This window comes from Lepidochelys kempii, chromosome 3 (genome assembly GCF_965140285.1).
Source record: "Lepidochelys kempii isolate rLepKem1 chromosome 3, rLepKem1.hap1, whole genome shotgun sequence".
Classification (NCBI taxonomy): Eukaryota; Metazoa; Chordata; order Testudines; family Cheloniidae; genus Lepidochelys; species Lepidochelys kempii.
In genome coordinates, this window is record NC_136382.1 from 9,024,058 (window position 1) to 9,051,331 (window position 27,274).

At 43.8% G+C, this 27,274-nt stretch overlaps 1 protein-coding gene across 8 annotated transcripts in view; it reads left to right on the forward strand.

Moving 5' to 3' along the window:
• The window catches only part of HMBOX1 (homeobox containing 1), a 143,100-nt gene that overhangs the window by 46,051 nt on the left and 69,775 nt on the right, over positions 1-27,274 (forward strand). For all 8 annotated transcript variants that reach the window (XM_073335637.2, XM_073335638.2, XM_073335641.2 and 5 more), the window contains one exon: positions 12,365-12,448. In XM_073335637.2, the coding sequence (XP_073191738.1) occupies positions 12,426-12,448 (23 nt within the window). In that variant the 5' untranslated portion in view covers positions 12,365-12,425. Of the gene's footprint in view, positions 1-12,364; positions 12,449-27,274 lie in introns of those variants that run through there.

Consider the following 27,274-nt stretch of genomic DNA (forward strand, 5'->3'; position numbering starts at 1 on the left):
GATGTGTGGTGAGCATTCTACAAAATGGGGAAAATGTCTTTTCCCGCCTCTCCTTGCTGCAATCAAAACTTGGCTAACTAAAAAGCTGGCAAAGTTTCCTTCCCCAGAAACTGATACTTGCATGAAGACTAAGGCCTGGTCTATACTAAAAATTTGTGTTTACATAGCTGGGTTGGTCAGGCCTGGGAAAAATCCACACCCCTAAGTGGCATTGTTGTGCCGACGGAACTCTGCCGTAGACACAGCCAGGTGGGCAGAAAAATACTTCTGTTGGCCTAGTTATTGTCACGTGGGATGGTGGCATTCCCACAGCGATGGAAAACCCCCTGCCATTGCTGTAGGCTGCGTCTACACTATGGGATTATGCCGACATAACTATGGCACTGCAGATAAGCTGCTATAGTCTCCGTAGTGTAAACATGGCCTGAACATGGAGCTATCAGCTCAAAAGGAGCTGCACCAGGTAAAGCACCTGCTTGCATCTAGAAGACAGACACTCAAGGGCAGATTTCAGAGTAACAGCCGTGTTAGTCTGTATTCGCAAAAAGAAAAGGAGTACTTGTGGCACCTTAGAGACAGACCAATTTATTTGAGCATAAGCTTTCGTGAGCTACAGCTCACTTCATCGGATGCATACTGTGGAAAGTGTAGAAGATCTTTTTATACACACAAAGCATGAAAAAATACCTCCCCCCCCACTCTCCTGCTGGTAATAGCTTATCTAAAGTGGGGTGGGGTGCGGGGAGGTATTTTTTCATGCTTTGTGTGTATAAAAAGATCTTCTACACTTTCCACAGTATGCATCCGATGAAGTGAGCTGTAGCTCACGAAAGCTTATGCTCAAATAAATTGGTCTGTCTCTAAGGTGCCACAAGTCCTCCTTTTCTTTTTACTCAAGGGCAGAGCTACCTGCAGCATGTTGTCATCAGACTGCTTTCTACAGTTTTAACTCTGGACATGCTCCTCTGCTGATGAGCTCTTCCATCCTCTTTCATCATCGCTTCTACTCGCCCTTCACGCTCCTTTCCCTATTCGTCACTTGCTTGCCTTCAGTGTCCCCTCTCCTTTCCTTTGTTTTTCCATTTAACAAATCCCCTCCAAAAAACTTAAACCACCTCAGTTAGCTTCTAAATTCACTTGCAATAAATATAAATATGGGAAAATTTAATAAAAAAAAAAGTTAGCACCTGAAAATGCAGTTAATAATGGCTGCAATAACAATAGTTAATAACAAATAAATTGGTTAGTCTCTAAGGTGCCACAAGTACTCCTTTTCTTTTTGCAAATACAGACTAACACAGCTGCTACTCTGAAACCAATAACAATAGTGACAGCAATAGTCATTGTCAAAGTTTGACTCAGACTCACAATTTATCAGACCACTCTGTTTTATTAGCAAAGCTGCTCTGCTAATACATTTAGAAGTGAGCCCCCCAAGTGGGGCTTGTGTCTCTTAATTTATACAGCTTTTTTGGAGAACAAGTTACAGAGAAGTTACAGACAAAAGAAGAAAAAGATTTTAGTCACCACCCTTCGAGATTCCTGAGACCAGTCACGTATCTTCAATTACCTGCCACCCTTAACAATCTCCTTTAACAGCTTCCAGTTAACTTAACTAATTGCCCTTCACACCTTCCATTCTGATGCCTGCTTCTTAGATATACTGGCTCCATCTTAATTGCTTCTCCATTCAAAAGCTAACTGTCCCTACGTGTGCTCCCTCAGATACTTTGTAACATGTTTTAGCATGCCCTCTCATATACAATGTATCCAGCATGTCCCCTTATACAACGTTATACTTATACAATGTTATACTTCCACATCATATACATGGGCACACGTTCTGGAGGCTATTTCCCATTTAAACTATACCTGTTTCAAAGTAGACCAATATAGCAGTTAAACACTGACCATGGTTCTCTTTAGATCTGTAATTCCATCTTCAACAACTTACCGTCTTTCTGAAATGCTCATTGAGAGTTTTTTTGGCTGTTCTATGGAACAGCTTTGATTATTTTTTTTAGCCATTTTGTGGTTATTTTAAGCTTCAGAAAACAATAAAATGTACTCCCTCCCGCCTCCCCCAGCTCCTCTCCATGCCTTTATGAAAGCAGAATCTGTGTAGATAAAGCACAGTTGATCTGTTAGGAATTACGGTTTCTCAGTTATTCTTTTGGTCTTGCATATCATACCTTTTATGTAGAAGAATATTTAAAGGTGCAGTGTAGAACAGTAGGATGAAAGATTCCAGTGTGCACTGAAGAGTTTTTGTGACCTAGGAACCACCCGTTCTTTAACTTTTTTTAAATGAATTTTTGTTTTCAAAGTGAATTTTAGTGCTCATGAAAGCTGCTGGCTTTGATAGCCGTAGAGATTGAAACCCTCTACCCACAGATAGCACACGTGGCAGCAGCATAGTCTAATGGTTAAAGCATTAAATTGGGACTCAGGAGCAGCCTTCTGTTTCCAGCTCTACCGCAGCTGCCCGTGGGCAAGTCACTTGATCTCTCTGTACTTCGGTTCCTCATCTGTAATATTTCTGTATCTCATGAAGCTGTTAAGAGAATTCATTCACTAATGGTTCTGAGGCACTAATACGACACCGACAAGGATCTTAGAAAAGGCAATATTTGAATTTTAAAAACTCTTACACTGTCCTCCAGAAATGAACCTCAACTCTGACCTGACAGGATCACCTCTAGGTAAGACTGTTGTTTGCAGGTTTCCTTAATCCATGGCTGATCTTCAGAGGTGGCTGCATGTGGAAAATTGTGCACTGGAAGCAAGACTGAGAACCACCAAACTGATTTCTTGTAGGCTACCAAACCTCATGAGATGATGGGGTACTTTTAGTCACTCCTTTCCACATTCAGGAGTGCCAAGCAGGGTCAGATCATAGATCACTCTAATCCAACCATCTGTCTCAGGAAGTGGGCAGCATTTGATATTTCAGGGACAGGAAGAGCCCATACCACTTGGCGTTCCCTTACCTAACTTGCAAAGCTGTTCCTGTGATTAGGGACAGAAGGAATTCCTCCTTCCTGACCCTCTCAGTCTATCAGCTTATTCCCAGAAACTTCCGATTTAATTACCCATGTCATCACAATGTGCGTAGCTGCAGGTTTTATTAATGATCATAAAGTTATTGAATCCTCTTTAAAATTAATCCATACATCCAACCACTGTGGTTTTTCACTGATCAGCTCTGGCAGCAGGGAATTCCACAGATTGGCTCGGCACTTCACAAGTCCCTTTTTATTGGTTCTAAATGTACCGTCTCCCTCCTCCTCCTCCTCCTCCCTGTGCTGGCCTCCCAGCCTTTTATATACTTTTCTCGCAGCTCAGCCCCCAGACCGGGGTTTTTGGTACGCTCTGCCTCTGTAGGAGCTAAACCAGGAGTGGGAAAACTTTTTGGCCCGAGGACCACATCTGGGAATAAAAATTGTTTGGCGGGCCATGAAAACTCACAAAATTGGGTTTGGGGTGCAGGAGGGGGTGAGGGCTCTGGTTGGGGGTGTGGGATCTGGGGGTTGAGGGGTGGGGTGTGGGGGGGCAGTGAGGGCTCCGGCTGTGAGGGCAGGCTTTGGAGTAGGGCTGGGGATGAGGATTTGGGGTGTAGGAGGGTGCTCTGGGCTGGGACCAAGGAGATTCGGAGGGCGGGAGGGGGATCAGGGCTGGGGTAGGGGTTTGGAGCATGGGGGATGAGGTGGCATAGGCTCCGGGTGGCGGTTACCTCAAATGGCTCCTGGAAGCAGTGGCATGTCCCTTCTCCGGCTCCTAAGCAGAGGCGCGGCCAGGCAGCTCTAGGCGCGGCCAGGCAGCTCTGTGCGCTGCCCTGTCCGCAGGCACCGCCCCTGCTGCTCCCATTGGCTGTGGTTCCCGGCCAATGGGAGATGCGGGAGTGGCGCTTGGGGTGGGGGCAGCGTGCAGAGCGGAGCCCCGTGGCTGCCCCGATGCGTAGGAGCTGTAGGGAGGCCATGCTGCTGCTTCCGGGAGATGCATGGAGCGGCCCCTGACCCTGCTCCCTGGCTAGAGCACTGGAATGGGGCAAACCCCAGACCCCGCTCCCCAGCGGGAGCTTGAGGGCTGGATTAAAATGGCTGGTGGGTCGCATCTGGCCCGTGGGCCATAGTTTGCCCACCCCTGAGCTAAACTGAAGTTTTACCCTCCTGAGAGTCCATTTACCAAGGTAAACAAATGATTTACTGACCTTCCTGCCTCATTGCTGCAGACTGTTACTGCTCACGGGCACTCTTTGCATCCTATCCTTAACGTTCTTTACTCCATTTCAGTACCTCTTGCCTGGACAAAGCTTTATGACTTGGTAAATCAGTCTGAGTGGTACAAAATCAAATGCTTTCCTGAGATCCTGATAACTTATATCTACTGTTTCACTCATGTTTAACCTAACAATTTGGTTGTATAATAAAAAGGATTTCAGCAGATTTGTCAGGCATGACCTTCCTTTTATGAAGCCGTACCAGTTGTCCTCTATTAAATTATGCATTTCCAAATGTTCTGCAGTTTTGGCTTTTATCAACACTTGTAATACATTCACACAGCTGACGCTGGATTTTCTGATCTAAGGGATTTCAACAAAAATCTTTGTCACTCCCCAATGCGGTCTACAGATTTTTGCAAAATGCTTTATATAGAATTTTCCTTTAGTTTTCCAGTTTGCTTAATTTATCTTTTCAGAGGATAAACTTTTTGAGACTGAGATTATCTTTTCTCGTATCGCTCTGGGCATTCTGCCTGTGTTTAATACAAAATAATCTGATCACTGTTTGCTAACCATCCGCTCTGTGTGCCATATGTGAAGTGAGTGGAAGGACTTCAGTCTGGTCTTAGCAAGAAGTATGTTGTCTAGTCTGTGGATAGGGCACTAGACTGGGAGTTGGGAGACCCTGGTTCTTTTTCCAAGCTTTCTCAAGCACGTCGCTTCACCCCTCTGTGCATCTTTTTCCCTTCCCATCCTTGCTTGTCTCTGCAGGACAGGGGCTGTCTCTTTGGATGTGTGCCAAACACAATAGGGCCCTGATCTCAATTAGGGCCTCTAAGTGCTACTGTAATACAGGTAAGCGTAATTCTTAGCGTACAAGTGTTCATATCACAGAATCTCCAGGGTAGCCAGTATTAGCTGGCAGTCTCAAGAAAGTGGCTAAGAATTGAATGAACCATTGAGACTCCCCTTTCAGGAGGAGACTCCCCACTGGAACATGTCCGAGGGTATGTCTTAATTGTAAAAGTAGCTTGGATGATGGGCACACTGGTCTAACTCTCTGAGCACCCAAGTTACCCTTCCCCGGGTGTGAACAGCTACCCTGCAAAGCCATAGCCAAGTTACTGCATTCTCCCTGGTGCTGCACACCCCACTGTGTGTCGCTAGGACTTCTGGGGGAACATCCCATGGTTCTTTTGTGCTTTTGTAAGCTGAGCAGCTCTACGGTTCTTTTTCAGAGAATGGTGGGAGAACTTGTCTATGCTTCTGGGCTCAAAGGTGGGATTGTGGGAAGGTGCTGGAGGACTCTCCATGCCCAAGTGGTTTAGACCAGGGTTTCTCAACCCATGGGTCATGACCCAAAATTGGGTCTCCAGAATGTGTCAAAGGGTTATATGGGAAGCCTGGGAGAGAGGGTTTGGATCCTGCCTCCACCGTGGTGGGGAGGCACTCCGGGGGAAAGGCCTTGTGGGAGCTGGGTCCCTGCCCCTAGATGGGTGGGAAGGCCCTGGCAGTGGTTGCAGAGCTCTCCCTCTCCCTGCACTTGCCCCGCAGCAGTAGCTCATGGGGCTGTCTGGTCTCAGCACCCTGCTCTGGCTGTTGCGACCTGGTACGTGGGGCTGCAGCACTACGCAGATTTGGCCCAGCTGCTCCTCCATGGTGATGGCAGGGAGCCAGATGTGCCAAATTTGAGCACGTTGTACTGGAGCCCATACACTAGAAAGCAACACCACTTGCTCAAATTTGGTCCGTCTTACCCTGTGTCGGGGCATCAGGCCAAACCTTAGCAGTACTTCAACCCTGGAGGCCGCAATGCCTGGAGCGAGGAGCCAAGCCCAGCCAGCCCCTCAGGAGAGGAGCCTCAGGAGCCACCACTATGGTATGCCCAGTGCACTTATTTAGTGCTTACTACGTTCATTTGTATATTATATATCATGGGTAAGAAATATTTAGTAAGCCAGATGTTTTTTGCACTAAAACTATTTATTGGGTTGTGACAGACCCCGAAGGTTTACAAATGATTTAGTTGGGGATTGATCCTGCTTTGAGCAGGGGATTGGACTAGATGACCTCCTGAGGTCTCTTCCAACCCTGATATTCTCTGATTCTGTGAATGGGTCCTGAGCCCAAAAAGGTTAAGAATCACTGGTAGGAGCTTGGAGGCAGGGAATTTTTAGTGAAGGCTCCTCAGCTCTGGAACTTGCTTCCCAGAACCCAGATTTATGCACCTTTAGGTCATGTTGCAGAGTTTATCTTTTGTTCAGAGGTTTATTTTGGGAAAGTGGGTGAATGGACTGTAATGACTAGCGAGAGAGTCCTAGATTAGGTTTGGAAGGGAAGATTTCATATTTTGGATACTAGTCCTATTTTTGTGCATGCACCAACAGCTCCAGATGGTCACATCTTAAAATAAGTTTTTTAATAAATACAGCACATGTAGTTGTCAAAGCCCTGTTTAAACATTAATCTGAACCTCTACTATGAATAAAAGGGCTCTTTATTATAGCACAGAAAGGCATAACAAGAACCAGTGGCTGAAAGCTGACCCAAGACAAATTTAAATTAGAAATTAGGCATAAATTTGTAACAGGGTGATTAACCATTGGAGCAAACTGCCAAGGGAAGTGGTGGATTCTTCATCTGAACATGTCTTCAGATCAAGACTGGCTGCCTTTTTGAAAGAGAGATTCTTTTGCCAAACACAAGTTATGCTTTAGAGAAATGCAAATTATTGGGCTCAATACAGCGGTCTTTGGGTGAATTGTGATGGCCCATGATATACAGACAGCCAAACTAGTTCATCTAATGGTCCCTGCTGGGCTTAAGTTCCATGGGTAATTAGAGGAGTTCAGTCTGTATGTCTGTCTGTTACTTTTGAGAAGAAGGATTGTTTCATGATCAGAGCACAGGACTGGTGAGTTGGATTCTGGCAAAAATTCAGCCTTGGTACAACTTAATTTTTTAAAGACAGTGGTATTACACCTGGGCTGAATTTGGCCCATGCTGATTTAACAACCCTCCTCCATGGGTCATCAGCTAGGTTTGGAATTAGGCCCTTCAGCACCATAGCACAGACCTCCACCATTTGAGCTAACGGAGCAGTTCCATTATCTGGTAGCAGTAGTAGGTTTTTAATGGACCATCCACTGGGGCAGGTGCAGCACACATTCAATCAACAGTGTTATGTTATGTGGCCGTAAGCCAGCAACTTAACCTTTCTGTGCCTGAGTCACCTTCTAGAAAATAAAGACAAGACTTTCCTGCCTCACAAGTGCGTGAAGACTTTTTTAATTCATTGTTTGTAAAGACTTTTTAAGATCCTTAGATAGAAGGTACTAGAGAAATACAAAGTAGTGTACAAAATACAAAGCCTGACCCACTCAAAAAAAAAAATTAAGGGGAAAAATTTATCTCTTTTCGAAATAAAGTGCTATCAGTGAGATCTTAACCAAGAAACTTCCTTCTTTCTTTTGCCAGCAGTTGGGGATCAGGGGAAGCTGTACTTCAAGACATCTAATTGCACATAGTGAGAAATGAAGAAAACTGAAGTGGTTCCCAAGAACATATTAGAAAATCTGAACTAAAATGAGAAAGATATCATGTCAAGTGAGACAAATGCAAAGTTGATACTCCAGTGCTTCACACATCCACTTGTCCTTGGCACAGAGAAAATGAGATTTTTAATATCTGAGAAACAGATTGTCATGAAGACTCATCATTGTAAATTTAAGCTGCCTTTACAGTAACTTAGGCTGGGAGCAGGGTTGTTCATTACATTCAATTCTACAATTGTGGACATGATGTCCATATTAATACTGAATTTTTTTTATTTTGTCCCTACTAGGAAAGTGAAAAGGGAGTTGTTGTGTGTTTTCCCTGTATTACTAACGGGTAATTTATTTAATTAATAATATGAAGAGGGCAAAGGTTTGTGAGTTTTTACTTGCATATCATCTATAGATTACGGTGGCACCTGCTTTTGCTGCTGTGATTAAGGCTGGCTTAGCATGTTGGTGTATAATAAAAGGAAGAGGGCATTGATACACCGTTGTAGAAGTTTGTTGATGGCTGTAGTCATGTTATGTAGGCAGAATGACCTGGCTAAAATCTAGGGAAATGTGGTCTAGATGAAATTACCATAAAGTGGGTGTATAACTGGTTGAAAAAACTGTACTCAACAGCAGCTATCAATGCTATTAAATTGGGAGGACGTATCCAGTAGAGTGGTACAGGGGTCTGTCTTGGGTCTGGTACTATTCCACATTCACAATGAGGACTCAAGTAACAGTGAGGAGAGAGTGCTTGTAAAATTGGTGGATGACACCAAGCTGGGAAAGGTTGCAAGCACTTTGGATGACAGGACTAGAATTGGAGAAATGCTCTGAAGCAATAAGTTGAAATTCAGTAAAGACAAGTGCAAAGTACTACACCCTAGGAAGGAAAAAATCAAATACAAGATGCGGAATAACTGGCAGTGCGGTCGTACTGCTGCAAAGGATCTGGGGATTATAGTGAGTCAAACAAATAGAATATGAGCCAACAATGTGGTGGAGTTGCGAAAAAGACAAATATTCTGGGGCTTATTAACAGGAGTTGTATGTGAGACCTGGGAGATAATTGTCTTGCTCCATTTGGCACTTGTGAACCCTCAGCTGGAATACTGTGTCCGGTTTTGGGTGTCACACTTTAGAGAAGATGTGGACAAATTGGAGAGCAACAAAAATGACAAAAGGTTTAGAAAACCTGACCTATGGGGAAAAGTTAAAAAACGTGTATGTCGAGTCTTAAGAAGAGAGTAGTGGGGGGCTTTTATACGTTAAAGGCTTTTATAAAGAAGGTGGTGATCAATTGTTCTCCATGTCCATTGAAGATAGGACAAGAAGTAATAGTCGTAATCTGCAGCAAGGGAGGTTTAGGTTAGATATTAGGAAAAACTTTCTAATCATAAGGGTAATTGAGCTCTGGAATAGGTTTCCAAGGGATGTTGTGGAATCCCCATTACTGGAGGGTTTTAAGAACAGGTTAAACCGGCATTTCTGATCTTCATTGGAAGTCTGGTTTATAGTCTGGTTGGCGCACGGCTGGCAGGGAGTGGGGATGCAGGAGGGGATGCAGAGCGCAGGCTCTGGGAGGGGGCTTGGGGCTACAGGTTGGGGTGCAGGGTGCTGGATCTGGGGGGCACTCATCTCGGGTGGCTCCCCGCAAGCGGTGACCTGTCCTGGCTGCTCCTAGGGAGCTGCGGAGCCAGCATTCAGGGCAGGGGCAGCGCGCAGAGCCGCCTGACACATGCCTCTGCCTAGCAGCAGCCGGGACAGGTTGCCGCTTGCAGGGAGCCGCCTGAGGTGAGTGCCCCCTGGATCCGGCATCCCGAGCCCCCTCCCGTGCCCCAAGCCCTCTCTCACGCCCAAACTCCCTCCCTCTTAGTTAACTGGCATTTTTCTTTTACCGGCACCCCCTTTCCTCCAACATGCTAGATAAAATAGCTTGTTCCAGCCTCAGTACAGGAGGCTGAGCTACATAATCTCTTGAGGTCCTTTCCAGCACTACATTTCTATGTTTTCATTGTTTCTGTTCTTAGGGTTAGTCAAATCAGAGAGTCTCTTGAGAAGGCCCTTTGCTATTTCTCCCTGATCAACATTAGACCAACTTTCCTTTTGGGCAAGGAGGATCCGTTGTAACCCTCTCCAGAGGCTGTTGGCACTGTCCCTACATTAGCTGGAGGAGTCACTAGTTTCCCCTCCTCTTTTTCCTGTTTAACCTCATCTACTGTCACAATTTGAGCACTATGGCTACCCCTAAGGATCCCAGATCTACCCTGCTGTTCCATCTGATGTTTGTGACTGTTTGCTGTCTGAACATCCCACGTCCACCCCAGCCTTTAACATGGAAAAACTGAATGTCTCCTATTTCCTCCCAAAGCCTTTTCTCTTCATCTCCGTTGAAATTCTGCTGTCCTAACCTCACCCAGGCTCACAGCTTGTCACCCTTTTTAGATGTTTCCTTCTTCTCTTCCCTTAGAATCATAGAATATCAGGGTTGGAAGGGACCTCAGGAGGTCATCTAGTCCAACCCCCTGCTCAAAGCTGGACCAATCCCCAATTTTTGCCCCAGATCCCTAAATGGCCCCCTCAAGGATTGAACTCTCAACCCTGGGTTTAGCAGGCCAATGCTCAAACCACTGAGCTATCCCTACCTTCTCTACTTGCATCCAGTTGTTTCCAGTTCTTTATATGGAACATGTCAGAAATCTGTACCATCCTTTCTTTTCCATTGCCACCACTAAAATCCTTGTCTGTGCCTTTGTCATCTTTCACCTAAGTCCCTGCAGCCTCCTCTTTTTTGGCTCCCCGTGTATCGCCTAGCTCCCTCCAGATTTTAAAATTCTGTTTTGTGGCGATGGAAAGTGATCGTCTTTAACTCTAGCGGCTATCTGCACTGCTTCTTCCTTGCTCTTGGCCTAGGATCAAGCATCAGAGCTAGAGTCCTGAACTTGCTATAATTAGGCCTTCTGCCCTTCAGAAAGTTTATATATATTTTAAGATGCGACTTTATTTTGTTTTAACACAGAAACTGCTTTGATTTTCAAAGCTGAAATTTGGCAGTTGGTCAACAATATGATCTCATTGCTTTTGTGACTTCAGCTGAGGGAAAACATTTTTCATGCAGTTGAGAGGTTTAACGAGAGTAGTTGACTGTATAACAACATTTGGAAAGGGAGATTTGGAGGGCGCGGGAGAGAGAGGCTGACTTTCCCCATCCTTCAGCACGTTCAACACTGTGTCATGGCTGCTATCCCAGACACAAAATTTTTGGAATAAATAGAAAAGAGGATAACAGGACCAATGTCCCCCAGTGCTCATCTCTTGCAGTCCCCAAAAATTGTTCTGGATCTGACCACTTGATCGTAATGGAAGATCCAAACTCGGTACAGGGAAGATGAACTGCACCCTTTCTCTCCCCTAAATCCATGCTAATAGGACCGAGGGGATAAAATATTGCTTCTTATCCAGCTGGAAGGTTTGCTGTTGAGTGGCAACAGTTGAGCTTTTATTCATGCTGTTCTGTAAGTTTGTGTGGTGCCTTCTGGGTCCCTCTGTATTCTAGGGCTTTTCCATTGATGATTCTAGTTCCAATCATGCATGTTATAGAGTGGTCTGTCCCAGACTGAATGAAGTAGAGTGGTCTGTCCCAGACTGAATGAAGTATCCTATAATCCAAGTAACTCTCTCTGTAGTCTGCCTGAGCATGTCCTGCCTGCCTCGTCTCAAATGGATGATAGTTCTGTTTTTGCAGTGCTTCCAACTCATGCCACCTTGGGGAGCAAGTCACTAGAAATGGTAGCTAAAGAAAGTGTTATTAGGTCACCTATTTCCATAATATTTAGCACTTCAGAGCTTTTTGCGGACATTAACTAATCCTCATACACCCCTGGAAGGGAGATAAGTAATTGTGGCTAGCGTCATTTCACAGAATACTAAATGGAGGCACGGATTAGTTTTACCCATGGCCATAGAGACTCTGTTGTAGTCTGGATTTCTTAGCCCGGAGACCTATGGTTATAGAACCAGATGCCACCATTCTCAGTAGAGTTCTATGTACATTGATTTGTATGTTTGATTATATATGGAGATGGATTTGTCACAGATTACCATGATAGTAATGAGACTTTAAAATATACCTATATTGATGCAGAGTGTACTTAGCTGGTCATCCTTTTGGGGCCTATAAACATCAAATTGTAATCTGAATCGTTGTAATGTGTATGGTGTTTAAATGCGAAGAATTATTTACTAAGGGCCAATTGAAATCAATGGTGAAGCTCCAATTGGTGTCAATGGGATGAGTCTGGGGCCCGAATGGTACTTGGAATACAACAAAATATTGAAAGATTGTATGAGAAATTCAAGGATCGCAGGGAGGATTTTCCCTAATTTATCATATTTAGTCGTGTGGTCCCTGTTTTCTGCTCTCAAAATGGTGGGTTCAGATTATTTTAATGTGTCTTTCTGTCTGGCTTTTATAAAGCTGCACATCACGGTGGTATCCAGGTTCTGTTGTTGTTAGCCAGATAGTAAAAATGAAAATGCCTTTACGTTTTGAGCACATTTTAATGGTATTTTTTCTCTAACTTGTCTGTTACAGAATGGTAAATAACACTGAAGACCCCTGCGAGGCTTTCTGACTTGCCCTCCTCATGTAAAGTATGCTCAGAACCTTTCCAGTAGTGTAAGTACAACAACAAGAAGTCACTCCAGGAAAGTTCAAAAGTTGACATTTCTGTAATTCAATGTAAAGAGAACAGAGGAATGGTCAGAGCTGTGGTCAGGAGACAAATGCTTGTAACTTTTAAGTTTGTGCGACACTTAAAATGTATACTGACATAGCTATGTCAGTTGGGGGTGTGAAAAAACCACATCCTTGGCTAACATAGCTAGGCCAATAAAAACCCCAGTATTAACCCAACTTTTCCAACAGAAGAGTGCTTCTGTTGGCATAGCTAATGTCATTCAGGGAGGAGGTGTTCCTACACTGCCAGAAAAACTCCCTCTGTCTATATAAGCTGCATCTACACTAGGGGGCTTTGCCAGCATAGCTATGCCCACATAGGCTCTGTAGTGTAGACATGGCCTTAGAAACTTCGAGGTGAACGATAGAGCATTACCATTTAAGACTGGAAATCTTCTCATGTCTCCCGGACATAATGGTTAAACATCAATGCTCTCAAGGAGGTTTAACATCCTTACTGTGAGTTAGTAGAAAGGGTTACAGGTGCCATATGGGTGGTGATATATTAGAAGAACAAAAAGCCTAAGGCAGTGTCCATTAGAGTGAAAATAATTGGTTGCACCAGTTTAAGTTGGAATATCTCTTCTATTTTTGTCTTATTGTCTTAGGGTTTGTAAAGATAATTGTAAAAGCAATATAAATGCCTGTATCCTTGTGCTGCTCTATATCTTTGCTTTGTTTTTGTTTAACTCAAGCTGAAAAGCTTTGGGTGTGAATTCAAAACACCTCAGAATTCAGGTGTCTTTAAATCTGGCTTTAAGTTAAGCCTTCTAGTTTATATGCTTATGTATGATTTTCACCATAACAACCTCCCACTCCCAGCTGCACACGGTAAGTGAGCCACCGGATTTAGAGTTTAGGAAATGTACCAGATTACCTGACACTGGAAAGTAAACTCCTCTGTTCACAGAACAGGTAGCAAGAAGCAGGACTGCAAGCATTTTCTGTGAATGTGCTCCATTCTCTGCTGGAAGAACCACCTCTAGAGCTCAGATCTGTCTGTATAATACCAATGCCACAAATATCTACGCTGAGGCTCGTGGCAAGGGTAACAGTTGAGATGGTTTTTGTGCTGTGGCCACCTGTCGACTAAACCACCAACATGTTTCAAAAAGGCCCCTGGAGAGAACTCTGAGACTTTTAGTTGCTTCTGGATTTGAACCAGTAATTTAGAAGTGAAAGGCTTCTTATTACATTACCGGTCTCTTCAGCCACGCCCATCTTCTCTTACCATAGCTGGAAATATTTCAGATTTATTTCAGTATTGAATAGAGACACCATTTAAAAATTTTAAAGATTTAATTCACAGCAGGAAAGAAACGTGGAGGTAATGCCAGCGCCTTCCTCTACTCCCTTGGTTACACCTGTGTTTTACAGGCTGCAGAATGGCTGGTGAACTTAGGGTAGGTCTACACTGCAATTGAAAACCCGTGACTGGCCTGTGCCAGCTGACTTGGGCTTGTTGAGGCTGTTTAATTACAGTATGGATGTTCAGGCTTGGACTGCAGCCCAGGCTCTAGGACTCTGCAGGGTAGGAAGGTCCCAAGCCTGAACATCTACACTGCAATTAAACAGCCTCTTAGCCTGAGCCCCTGTGAGCCCAAGTCAGCTGGCATGGACCAGGTTTTTAACTGCAGTGTAGACATACCCTGAGCGATCACCTGAGCTGTGTATAGGCACAAGGACAGCCCAGCTTGTCAGTCTTAACTCTGAATCAGACTCTTAACACAATTTTAATGCCTGGTTTGTAGATTTAGACTATTAGCTCGGCTGTCCTGGCCTAATTTCAATTACGTTCTGCCTCTCTAAATTCTCTGTGCAGTTTTAGTTGGGTACTGTGTTCTTCGGTGACTTTTTCCAAAATTGTTGTGGAATGTTGCTCTGTACCATGAAACAGATGCTGTCTTCCACCCCAGAGGTGGCAGCTTTTCAATGGAGGATTAGAGGCAGAATATTAGAATGGAGGAAAAACACTCCACTTAAATGGTGTGTCGGGTTGAAAAAAATTTCCAGACTAAACTATAGATTAATTTATGTAAAGGGCTGAATAGGCTTAACAAATAAGTGATGGAGACAAAGAAGATGAAGGGCCATAAAACAATAGTGGTGCAAACCTACCATCCAGATGGAACCAGTTTATGATCATCTTCATGTGAGGCCATATGTCAAGCCTATTTTTTTTAAAAAAGGAGGTAACAGCTATCAAACCTACTGCAAAGGCTCCCAGAAATGAGGTTCATTTTGCAATTCTTGATCAGGGCAGGAAATAGTTCAGAAGAACCAAAGAATACAAATCTACAGCAGAATTTTAGAGATATACAAGGCTTGAGAGCTTCAAGAATCAGATCACAGCTCTGAAACTGATCCCCTCTGTGACCTGAAGTAAATAAATTCTCTGTATCAGTTTCCCCATCTGTACAGTGGGGTGAATTATCTACTTACCTCACAGTGCATGTTGTGATGGAATATGGCCATAAGTATCAATATTAATTGCATATTTTGGTCTGTATTCCAAAATGTGGTGATTATATGCTTGACATCTGATGGGATCTGACAGTTTGAACACCCTCACTCTCAGGGTGGTATGGTCTCCAGGCCAGTGATTACAAGCCATTGAGACTAATGGGTCTAACTACCCATACAATGGAGCAGGCCTCAGGGGTGCATTCTCCTGGATAAGCCTTGACAGATGCTCCTGCTGACTGGAAAAAAAACAGGTTGAATCTGGGTCAAAGAGAACCAGGTTTAAGGCTTGTCTACAAATGGAGTTATTCAGGAATAACAATGTCTCCATGTGCTGACAAGCCCGGAGACAAACCTCTCACAGAACAGGGCATGCTGTGAGTGGTGACCAATGTGGGTCACAGAAAGATCTGGGCTTGCTAGAAGAATGTAAGCTGCTTCTGAAGAGGAAAGCTTGTCTAACTCAGGCCTGGTCTACATTACAGACTTTTGTTGGTATAGTAATATTGTTTAGGGTTGTGATTTTTTTTTTAAACAATATTTTAATACAGGCAAAAAGTCTAGTGTAGACACAATTATGTCAGCAAAAAAGTGCTTTTGCCAGTATAGTTTTTGTTTGGGTTACTGACATAAACTATGCTGGCCAAAGCACACCCTTCTGGAATAAGCTGTGTCTACAGTAGCAGGGTTTCCTGCTATATCTATACCGATTATAGCTATATTGGCAAACTCCTTCTAGTGTAGACAAGGCCTTACCTTGCAGTGAAGGGTAAGATTACATGAGTCTAAATATGTATGTAGATTGTTTGTTTTAAAATCCTTTATTTCTTGGATGCTTTGTTCCAACTACTTAGTAAAAATACTTGGTTTTAAGAACACCAGTAGTCAGTATCATTGGTCACAGGTTCTGTGGAATTGCAAATGGCTGAAACCCAGTCAGACCTGCAGGGTGATAAGCAGTTGATATATACCAGGCAGTGTTTACTCTGGTCCTGGTCTTAAAATGTCACATCCCTGCTCCACCACAGACTTCCTGTATGACCTTGGGCAAGTCTATCCTTTGTCCCATTTCCCCATCTGTAAAATGGAGAGATAGCACTTCCCTACCACACGGGGTGCTCTGAAGATAGATACATCAAAGGTTCTGAGGTGCATGCTGAAAAGGACAGTGTGGTCACAGCTACTCGGGCTGGCCGCCTGAATACATAACCAGGAGGTCAGGCAGGATTATGCTTTGGCAACTAGCCCAAGCCGCCTCCCATGCCACTGCAGCCACACTCCTATTTTTAGAGCACTAGCTCGAGCAGAGCTAATGCATGTCTGTCTACGTGCACTTGGAAGTACACTCCTAGCTGCTGTGTAGAGATACCCTGAGTGCTTTTCAGCACTGCATTAAGTGATATAAAGAAAAGGAGGACTTGTGGCATCTTAGAGACTAACAAATTTATTTGAGCATAAGCTTTCGTGAGCTACAGCTCACTTCATCGGATGCATTCAGTGGAAAATACAGTCTCCCCACTGTATTTTCCACTGAATGCATCCGATGAAGTGAGCTGTAGCTCACGAAAGCTTAAGATCAATTCAATTTGTTAGTCTCTAAGATGCCACAAGTCCTCCTTTTCTTTTTGCAAATGCAGACTAACACGGCTGCTACTCTGAAACCTGTCATTAAGTGATATGGCTCACATCTATCATCTGTTGTCTTGGCCTCTCCCCATGGGGAGAAGTCTATGCAGTCGAGTGTCTTGTTTTGGTAGGATTTTTTTTTCAATGTACATGTTGCTCTGTATTTTTGTTAGAGAAGGCAAGGTCACATAAATGCACCTTGCACTTGGAGTGGAAGGTGGTAAGTTTTGTGACGGTCCTTAGTTCCTGGGGGAGTTCATTCATAGTCCTTCCCTATCAGGCACAGCAAAGAAATAGTGGAGTCTGCCCTGGAGCCAGCAGCTTTAATTCCTACCACGCTGCTCTGAGGTAGCAATGCTAGTAGCCCTGATTTTACAGATGGAGAACTTGAGGAGCAGAGAGATTAAAGCCTGGGCTACACCTAAAGCATGGGTCGACCTAGCTATATCTCTCAGGTGTGAAAACCCTAAGAGATGTAGTTAAACACACCTAAGCTCTGGTATAGACATGACTAGGTCAATAGACAAATTCTTGAGGATTTTACAGTGACGTAAAAAACCCCTTTCATCTCCGTAGCAAGTTTCTATGCTATAGCAGCGTAGCTGCAGCTCTGCCACCATCGCACTCGTAGAGTAAACATACCCTATGTCTCTATCTCAGACTGCAGACAGAGTAGATGTCGGAGCTGTAGTGGAACTCAGGAATTCCAGGCTCCTAATCCTGTGCTCAGTCCGAGGTAAACATTTTTGTAAGACTTTGATTATGAAAATAATCAGCTTTTATGTAGTGTTTTTTATCTGTATGGCAGATCTCAAAGTGACTTACAAAGGTGGGCAAACATTATTATCCTCATTTTACAGAGGGGAAACCGCCGCAGAGCTTAAATCACTTGCCCAAGGTGACACGGGAGTGTCAATGGTAAAACCAGGACTAGAGCTCAGGTCTGCTTAATACCAACCAGCTGCTATCCACTGATCAGCTGTAGAGAATTCCAAAGACTAAATGGAACAATAGTTTACAGAGAGAACCAGAATGTGGGGCTGTTTTGTTTTGGTTTTAGGTTCTAAAGCTAGTTCAGAGACCAGAGGACACCCTAGAGGAGTGATGTGCTGATAGTTGATATTCCACTCTCAGCCTATTTGATTACACTGGATTTATTTTCAGAAGTTTCAGACTGCTCTTATTAGCTGTCACCATTTTGATCGAAAGCATATGGCAGTGTTCTGCATTCATAAGACAGTGTTTTGCATTCATAAACACAATCAGCAATGCTTAAACTTGGTAGATCAGTTAAAGTCTGATTTCACTGCTTGGAAGTCTTAGGTTTTATTTTCTTAGGACTAGAGCAGTCATTAGAGTGTTGCATTTATGTTTGTGGATCAGGATGAATGGGAGTGGAATCCTCTTTGAAAATCAGAACTAAGGGATGCAACTGTAAAAGCTATCTTACATGTAGGGATGGCTCTGTATTTATTGACATGATGAGCACTTTTAAGGCCTGATTTTTCTTTTTTACACTGGTAAAACTCCATTGGAGTAGCTGGAGATACTATTGCTTTACATAAGTGTTAAGGAGAAGAGACTCATATCCTTAGTTCTTAATTGCAACCCAGCATTCGTAGCACTGACTGTAGCTTCAAAAGTGGCATTACTGAGGCCTTGTCTCAACTACCGCGGTAAGTCGACCTAAGTTACACTACTTCAGTTACGTGAATAACGTAACTGAAGACGACATAGCTTAGGTTGACTTAACGCGGTGTCTATACCATGCTGTGTCGATGGGAGACGCTCTCCTGCTGACTTACTCTTCTTGGGGAGCTGGAGAATCTGAGTCAATGGGAGAGCCCTCTGCCATCAACTTAGTGGGTCTTCACCAGACCCACTACATTCTCACCGCTGTGAGATCACAGCAGTGCTGATCTACCAGTCAATGTAGACATGGCCTTAATATAGCCAAAAGATTCTGGGACATTTCTGGGACATAATATCAGAGAGACAGCTGCCTGCTGCGCATAGTTGAGACAAAAATGGCATACACTTGTGAAGTGGCAGCTGAGTGAGCAGAAACTTGATAGTTTTCGAAGAACAGTCTAGAACTGGCATATTAATAGTTCTAGTTCTAATGTCCCTTACAATGTTGTGCCCTGTGTGTGGCAACTTAACTTATTCCTTAGTCCTCTCTTACCTAGTGGTGGATGGGAAACAACCTTGAAGTCTCTGTCTCTTGGAGCTGGTAGCAGTGGGCACTACCAAACTAAGGGGAGCTAGTTACACTATTCACCGTATGTTCTATGCTGGCTGTTGTATGGAGTGGAGTTTAAAGGAAGCTGTCTTGCTTGAGCTCTCTGCAGGGATGAGCTGCACTGGTAAACCAGGAAAGAAGAAAGGCAGAAAAGGGAGGGGAGAAAATGAAGTGACCATGAGATGGTCAAGTTCAGGATCCTGACACAAGGAAGAAAGGAAAGCAGCAGAATACGGACCCTGGACTTCAGAAAAGCAGACTTTGACTCCCTCAGGGAACTGATGGGCAAGATCCCCTGGGAGAATAACATGAGGGGGAAAGGAGTCCAGGAGAGCTGGCTGTATTTTAAAGAATCCTTATTAAGGTTACAGGGACAAACCATCCTGATGTGCAGAAAGAATAGTAAATATGGCAGGCGACCAGCTTGGCTTAACAGTGAAATCCTTGCTGATCTTAAATACAAAAAAGAAGCTTACAAGAAGTGGAAGATTGGACAAATGACCAGGGAAGAGTATAAAAATATTGCTCGGGCATGTAGGAGTGAAATCAGGAAGGCCAAATCACACCTGGAGTTGCAGCTAGCGAGAGATGTTAAGAGTAACAAGAAGGGTTTCTTCAGGTATGTTGGCAACAAGAAGAAAGCCAAGGAAAGTGTGGGCCCCTTACTGAATGAGGGAGGCAACCTAGTGACAGAGGATGTGGAAAAAGCTAATGTACTCAATGCTTTTTTTGCCTCTGTCTTCACGAAAAAGGTCAGCTCCCAGACTGCTGCGCTGGGCAACACAGCATGGGGAGGAGGTGACCAGCCCTCTGTGGAGAAAGAAGTGGTTCGGGACTATTTAGAAAAGCTGGACATGCACAAGTCCATGGGGCTGGATGCGTTGCATCCGAGAGTGCTAAAGGACTTGGCAGATGTGATTGCAGAGCCACTGGCCATTATCTTTGAAAACACATGGCGATCGGGGGAAGTCCTGGAGGACTGGAAAAAGGCTAATGTAGTGCCCATCTTTAAAAAAGGGAAAAAGGAGGATCCTGGGAACTACAGGCCAGTCAGCCTCACCTCAGTCCCTGGAAAAATCATGGAGCAGGTCCTCAAGGAATCAATTCTGAAGCACTTAGAGGAGAGGAAAGTGATCAGGAACAGTCAGCATGGATTCACCAAGGGCAAGTCATGCCTGACTAATCTAATTGCCTTCTATGACGAGATAACTGGTTCTGTGGACGAAGGGAAAGCAGTGGACGGGTTGTTCCTTGACTTTAGCAAAGCTTTTGACACTGTCTCCCACAGTATTCTTGCCAGCAAGTTAAAGAAGTATGGGCTGGATGAATGGACTATAAGGTGGATAGAAAGCTGGCTGGATTGTCGGGCTCAACGGGTAGTGATCAATGGCTCCATGTCTAGTTGGCATCCGGTATCAAGTGGAGTGCCCCAAGGGTTGGTCCTGGGGCCGGTTTTGTTCAATATCTTCATAAATGATCTGGAGGATGGTGTGGATTGCACCCTCAGCAAGTTCGCAGATGACACTAAACTGGGAGGAGAGGTAGATATGCTGGAGGGTAGGGATAGGATACAGAGGGACCTAGACAAATTGAAAGATTGGGTCAAAAGAAATCTGATGAGGTTCAACAAGGACAAGTGCAGAGTCCTGCACTGAGGACGGAAGAATCCAATGCACCGCTACAGACTGGGGACCGAATGGCTCAGCAGCAGTTCTGCAGAAAAGGACGTAGGGGTTACAGTGGATGAGAAGCTGGATATGAGTCAACAGTGTGCCCTTTTTGCCAAGAAGGCCAATGGCATTTTGGGATGTATAAGTAGGGGCATTACCAGCAGATCGAGGGACGTGATCGTTCCTCTCTATTCAACACTGGTGAGGCCTCATCTGGAGTACTGTGTCCAGTTTTGGCCTCACACTACAAGAAGGATGTGGAAAAATTGAAAAGAGTCCAGCGGAGGGTGTTGTACCAATAAAATAAAAACCAGCAGGATCTTATTAAAGGGGAAAAGGCAAAATACCACATTTATTGTGGATACAGAAAGAATCATAGTAAGCAGTTAGTTATAGCTATAACATTCCATTCAATCTCATATTTATTCACACATTCATTCATACAAACACACACACACACACAGGTTCTGCAAGGTTGTTATCATAGTTACCAGCCTTAGAGTTGCTCATGCCAAGCCACTGGCGAGGTGGCCTGGACATGAGGAGGGAGCAGGGCCTTCTCAGATGCCCATCTGACGCTACTGGAAGTTGGTTTGCAGAATCAGACCCCAAAGTTCTCACTTTCTAGAGTCCATTTTTATAGGAATTTCTTCCTATGCCAGTCTATGGGAATTGCTTCATCATGCTGTTGCTGAATCAATCAGCAGATAGCACATTCCTGACGGCTCTGTGCTGCTAGATGTTAACTTGTTCTTTGGTTCTCCCATTCTTGAGGCTGTTCAGTGGATTGCAGGCTGCCCTCCAGGGGTCCTCTGGTTATTTCCACTTGACGCCTTCTTCAGCCGATGGACACTGGATTCTTAGGCTGGCACCTCCCTGATCATTCAGTTATTATCCACACCAAGCATCCATCCACATACATCTTCTATCTCTATTTTAATCACAATTGTTAATACAACAAAAGGGCGGGGAGTCTCTGGGTGCTGTTTCTGTTGTTACAGAGTTTTGCTTTGAGTCTCTCTCTGTGTGAATTGCTTTGAGAACAGACTCTGCCTTAGAATGTACTAACGCAATTAGCAGCTTGCAAGTTTCACACATAGAGGGAGAGAAACAGTACCAAAAACCAAGAGACCTCTTAATTAGTAATACCCTGGAATTTAAACTATGGGGAATCGAACTCATTTGTGATTTTAATACAGAACTTCTTTAATATGATCCAACAAAAATGATTAGGGGACTGGAACACATGAGTTATGAGGAGAGGCTGAGGGAACTGGGGATGTTTAGTCTACGGAAGAGAAGAATGAGGGGGGATTTGATAGCTGCTTTCAACTACCTGAAAGGGGGTTCCAAAGAGGATGGTTCTAGACTGTTCTCAGTGGTAGCAGATGACAGAACAAGGAGTAATGGTCTCAAGTTGCAGTGGGGGAGGTTTAGGTTGGATATTAGGAAAAACTTTTTCACTAAGAGGGTGGTGAAACACTGGAATGCGTTACCTAGGGAGATGGTGGAATCTCCTTCCTTAGAAGTTTTTAAGGTCAGGCTTGACAAAGCCCTGGCTGGGATGATTTAATTGGGGATTGGGCCTGCTTCGAGCAGGGGGTTGGACTAGATGACCTCCTGAGGTCCCTTCCAACCCTGATATTCTATGATTCTATGAGACTAGAGGGTTGAAGCCTTTTCTTGATGACTGGGGGCATATATAAAAATGTCTTAGGAGAAAAACATTTTATACAGTATAAACTGGGTATAATGTACAACGTGTATATATGAAGAGGCTAAAACATTGACAACCTGGATGGCTGAGGGCAGAATAGACTTCCGCGTCAAAGAGAGTGGTTGAAATCCAGCCTGAATTGGTTATGACATTAAATTATCAGCTCGGCCAGTTAGCTTGTGTGAAATTAGTTGTTTGGTCTCAGTCAAACCAGACAAATAAACTGCATAGAAAGCACCCCCACAACTGGTGGAAAGTGATACTCTTGCTGGTGGCCTCAGCAGAGGGGCCATTAGATTCAAGGGCGACTTAACTGCATGTTATGGGGGCAGCGTGAGGGAAGCTTGCACAGCTGCTGTGGGCACTGTACCTGTTTTGTGACTAGAGAAATACAATTTTCAAGGCTGTACGGTCAGCGTTTCTCATAACCACAAAATTCACAAACACAAAATAAAAACCCTGTGATTAAGAAGTTTGTCAGCAACAAACTGCAAGCAACGCTGTGTTGATTTAAACCTCTCTCTAGTTACCGTTTATCTAGCTTCGTGCCGGATAGACATTATCCAGAGAATACTGTTACCATTTTTATGGTTGAAAGGGTCATAACTCACTGTTAAATGTAATTTTAAAGAGGGAAGGCAAATCGTATGTTAAAGTCAAGGGAGAAGGTCGTATTTAGTGGCACCCGAAAAACAGTAATCTGTTGCAAATGATCTTTTTATAAAACAAAATTAGGAGTGTAGATGACATGCTTAATGGGATGAAGAATAATGCTATTACCTGCGACAGCAGTTTATACTGTGCATTGCAGATGTGCATCTGAACATGTCTGCATCTGGCAGGTCACAATTGACATGAGTTTATTAGAATTGTGATTCAAAAATCATCCAAGGTTAGGATCTGGTTCTCGACATTTTGACTTCAGCCCATGTCTAGATGTCTACACATCATATCAAATGTTTGTAGTGCTTTGCGTCAAAAAGCGCAGCCATTTCTGCAGTCTCATGAGTCTTGCAGAGCTTGTGGGCTAGAGCAATGCATTTTAATGGAGATTTCCAGACCCAGAGGACCTGCAGAAAGAAATCTCTTCGGTGATGGTCAGTATACATCGCATCCAGGTACAGCATGCAGGATAGAGAAACATGACCACTTGTGGCCATTAAGGAGCCCAAAACTTCTCTCAAAAATAGGGATATTAGCCCTGATTCCCATTTGAATTAATTAAATTCCATTAGACGTATCTGTGACCAGGGTCCAAGCGGGGCCACACTGAGATTGCTCAATCAGGGCAAACTGCAAAGAATGGGGCAGACAATCTCCAAAACTGGTGGTCATTCTAATACTTAAATTCACCAAGCCAGCAACAAAACAGCTTCTACAATACCTTACTGGTTACCCAGAAACCCAGTTCCCTTAAAGCACTCCAGCCTTGGGCTTCCACCCAGACAGCCAAGCCAAATATGAGGAGGAGGATTACTGAAAATCTTGTTCTTTATATAAAAAGTTCTACCAATCCCAAAGGATCGGACACATTACCCACCAGGTCAATTATTTCATATCTTACCCAAATACACGCTTACAGCCAATTCTTATTAACTAAACTAAAAATTTTTTAAAAAGAAAAGGGAGAGAGTATTGGTTAAAAGATCATTATACATACAGATACGAATAAAGTTCTTCGGTCAGTTTCATAGTAGAGATGATAAGCTTCTGAGTTGCAAAAAGTTCTTTCAAAATTAGTTCCATAGGTTATAGACCAGTGTCCAATATCAGAGTGACCCAGACTGGACCTGGGGACCTCAGTCTTGTGACTCAAACTTCTCCTGACGAAGCTTTTGCAGATCTGAGATACAGGAGTTCTTTTTATAGTTCACGGGCAGCCTCTTGACAGCATGCAGTCCTTGGATGGAGCATTGTGGCTTTGAAGTAGAATCACCTATTTTCTTTATACACAGGTAATTAGTTGCATTCATCAGCATACAGTAATTATCCATTAAGCAGTTCATAGACAGTTTACTACAAACTTCAGAGAGAAATGAAGTTTCAACGGGTAGTGATCAATGGCTCCATGTCTAGCTGGCAGCCGGTGTCAAGTGGAGTGCCCCAAGGGTCGGTCCTGGGGCCGGTTTTATTCAATATCTTCATAAATGATCTGGAGGATGGTGTGGATTGCACTCTCAGCAAATTTGCGGATGATACTAAACTGGGAGGAGTGGTAGATACGCTGGAGGGGAGGGATAGGATACAGAAGGACCTAGACCAATTGGAAGATTGGGCCAAAAGGAATCTGATGAGGTTCAATAAGGATAAGTGCAGGGTCCTGCACTTAGGACGGAAGAACCCAATGCACAGCTACAGACTAGGGACCGAATGGCTAGGCAGCAGTTCTGCGGAAAAGGACCTAGGGGTGACAGTGGACGAGAAGCTGGATATGAGTCAGCAGTGTGCCCTTGTTGCCAAGAAGGCCAATGGCATTTTGGGATGTATAAGTAGGGGCATAGCGAGCAGATCGAGGGACGTGATCGTTCCCCTCTATTCGACATTGGTGAGGCCTCATCTGGAGTACTGTGTCCAGTTTTGGGCCCCACACTTCAAGAAGGATGTGGATAAATTGGAGAGAGTCCAGCGAAGGGCAACAAAAATGATTAGGGGACTGGAACACATGAGTTATGAGGAGAGGCTGAGGGAGCTGGGATTGTTTAGCCTGCAGAAGAGAAGAATGAGGGGGGATTTGATAGCTGCTTTCAACTACCTGAAAGGGGGTTCCAAAGAGGATGGCTCTAGACTGTTCTCAATGGTAGCAGATGACAGAACGAGGAGTAATGGTCTCAAGTTGTGGTGGGGGAGGTTTAGATTGGATATTAGGAAAAACTTTTTCACTAAGAGGGTGGTGAAACACTGGAATGAGTTACCTAGGGAGGTGGTAGAATCTCCTTCCTTAGAGGTTTTTAAGGTCAGGCTTGACAAAGCCCTGGCTGGGATGATTTAACTGGGAATTGGTCCTGCTTTGAGCAGGGGGTTGGACTAGATGACCTTCTGGGGTCCCTTCCAACCCTGATATTCTATGATTCTATGAAATATAGACAATGATATTATTACACCCAAGTTTCATCTAAATGTTAATATTGCCTTTTGATTTCTGAATAATAGAGATAGCAACAGACAGGAACCGTCTGTTGACAGGGTTAACATCTAGCAAGATATAAATAAACACAATTACTATTACCCCATATTCTCTAACAATTCAGGTTGCATTTCAAAGCTGTAGTTTATCTAACATGAAATGGCTCTAAATACCATTCACATACTTTTCTAATATGTCTCTAAAGGTTGAATTTAGGTCGTTTAACCTGCTAGTTGCTTAACCCTTTCTGGCTCAATGTCACAGTATCATGCAATTTCAAAAGGACATGAAGTTCTTATTCTGTTGCTGCCCTACACTTGTTTTTTAGGGTTGCTCTGAGCTGTTAAACATCTGCTGCATTCTGCCATTTAGAACTTCAGTGGTGGATAGAGATATTCCTCTGTCCACGTGGGCAAAGTCCTGCTCCTTGGTGGGGCACATTCATGAAGAACATAAGAATGGCCATACTGGGTCAGACCAATGGTCCGTCTAGCCCAGTATCCTGTCTTCCGGCCATGGCCAATGCCAGGTGCTTCAGAGGGAATGAACAGAACAGGTAATCATCAAGTGATCCATCCCCTGTTCTCCATTCCTAGTTTCTGGCAAACAGAGGCTAGGGACTCTTCAGAGCATGGTTTTGCATCCCTGCCCATCCTGGCTAATAGCCATTGATGGACCTATCCTCCATGAAGTTATCTAGTTCTTTTTTTTAACCCTATTATAGTCTTGGCCTTCACATCGTCCTCTGGCAAAGAGTTCCACTGTGTGTTGTGTGAAGAAATACTGCCTTTTGTTTGTTTTAAACCTGCTGCCTATTAATTTCATTTGGTGATCCCTAGTTCTTGTGTTATAAGGAGGAGTAAATAACACTTGCTTAAATACCATCTCCACACCAGTCATGATTTTATAGACCTCTATCATATCCCCCTTTAGTCGTCTCTTTTCCAAGCTGAAAAGTCAGTCTTATTATTCTCTCCTCATATGGAAATTGTTCCATATGCCTAATCATTTTTGTTGCCCTTTTCTGTACCTTTTCAAATTCCAATCTATCATTTTTGAGATGGGGCAACCACATCTGCATGCAGTATTCAAGAAGTGGGGGTACCATAGGTTTAGATAGAGGCAATATGATATTTTCTGTCTTATTAGCTATCCCTTTCTTAATGATTCCCAACATTCTGTTCGCTTTTTTGACTGTCGCTGCACATGGAGTGGATGTTTTCAGAGAACTAGCCACAATGACTCCCAAGATCTTTCTTGAGTGGTAACAGCTAATTTAGACTCCATCATTTTATATGTAGAGTTGGGATTATGTTTTCCAATGTACATTATTTTGCATTTATCAGCATTTAATTTCATCTGCCGTTTTCTTGCCCAGTTTTGTGAAGTCTCTTTGTAACTCTTCACAGATTGCTTTGGACTTAACTATCTTGCGTAGTTTTGTATCATCTGCAAATTTTGCCACCTTGCTGTTTACCCCCTTTTCCAGATCATTTATGAATATATTGAACAGTTCTGGTAACAGTACAGACCCCTGGGGGACACCACTATATACCTCTCTCCATTCGGAAAACTGACCATTTATTCCTAGCCTTTGTTTCCTATCTTTTAACCAGTTATTGATCCATGAGAGGACCTTTCCTCTTATCCATGACAGCTTACTTTGCTTAAGAGGTTTTGGTGAGGGACTCTGTCGAAGGCTTTCTGAAAATCTAAGTACACTATATGCACTGGATCCCCTTTGTCCACAAGCCTGTTGACCCCCTCCAAGAATTCTAATAGATTGGTGAGGCATGATTTCCCTTTCGAAAAACTATGTTGACTCTTCCCCAATAAATTGTGTTAATCTAAGTGTCTGATAATTCTGTTCTTTACTATAGTTTCAACCAATTTGCCTGGTACTGAAGTTAGACTTACCGGCCTG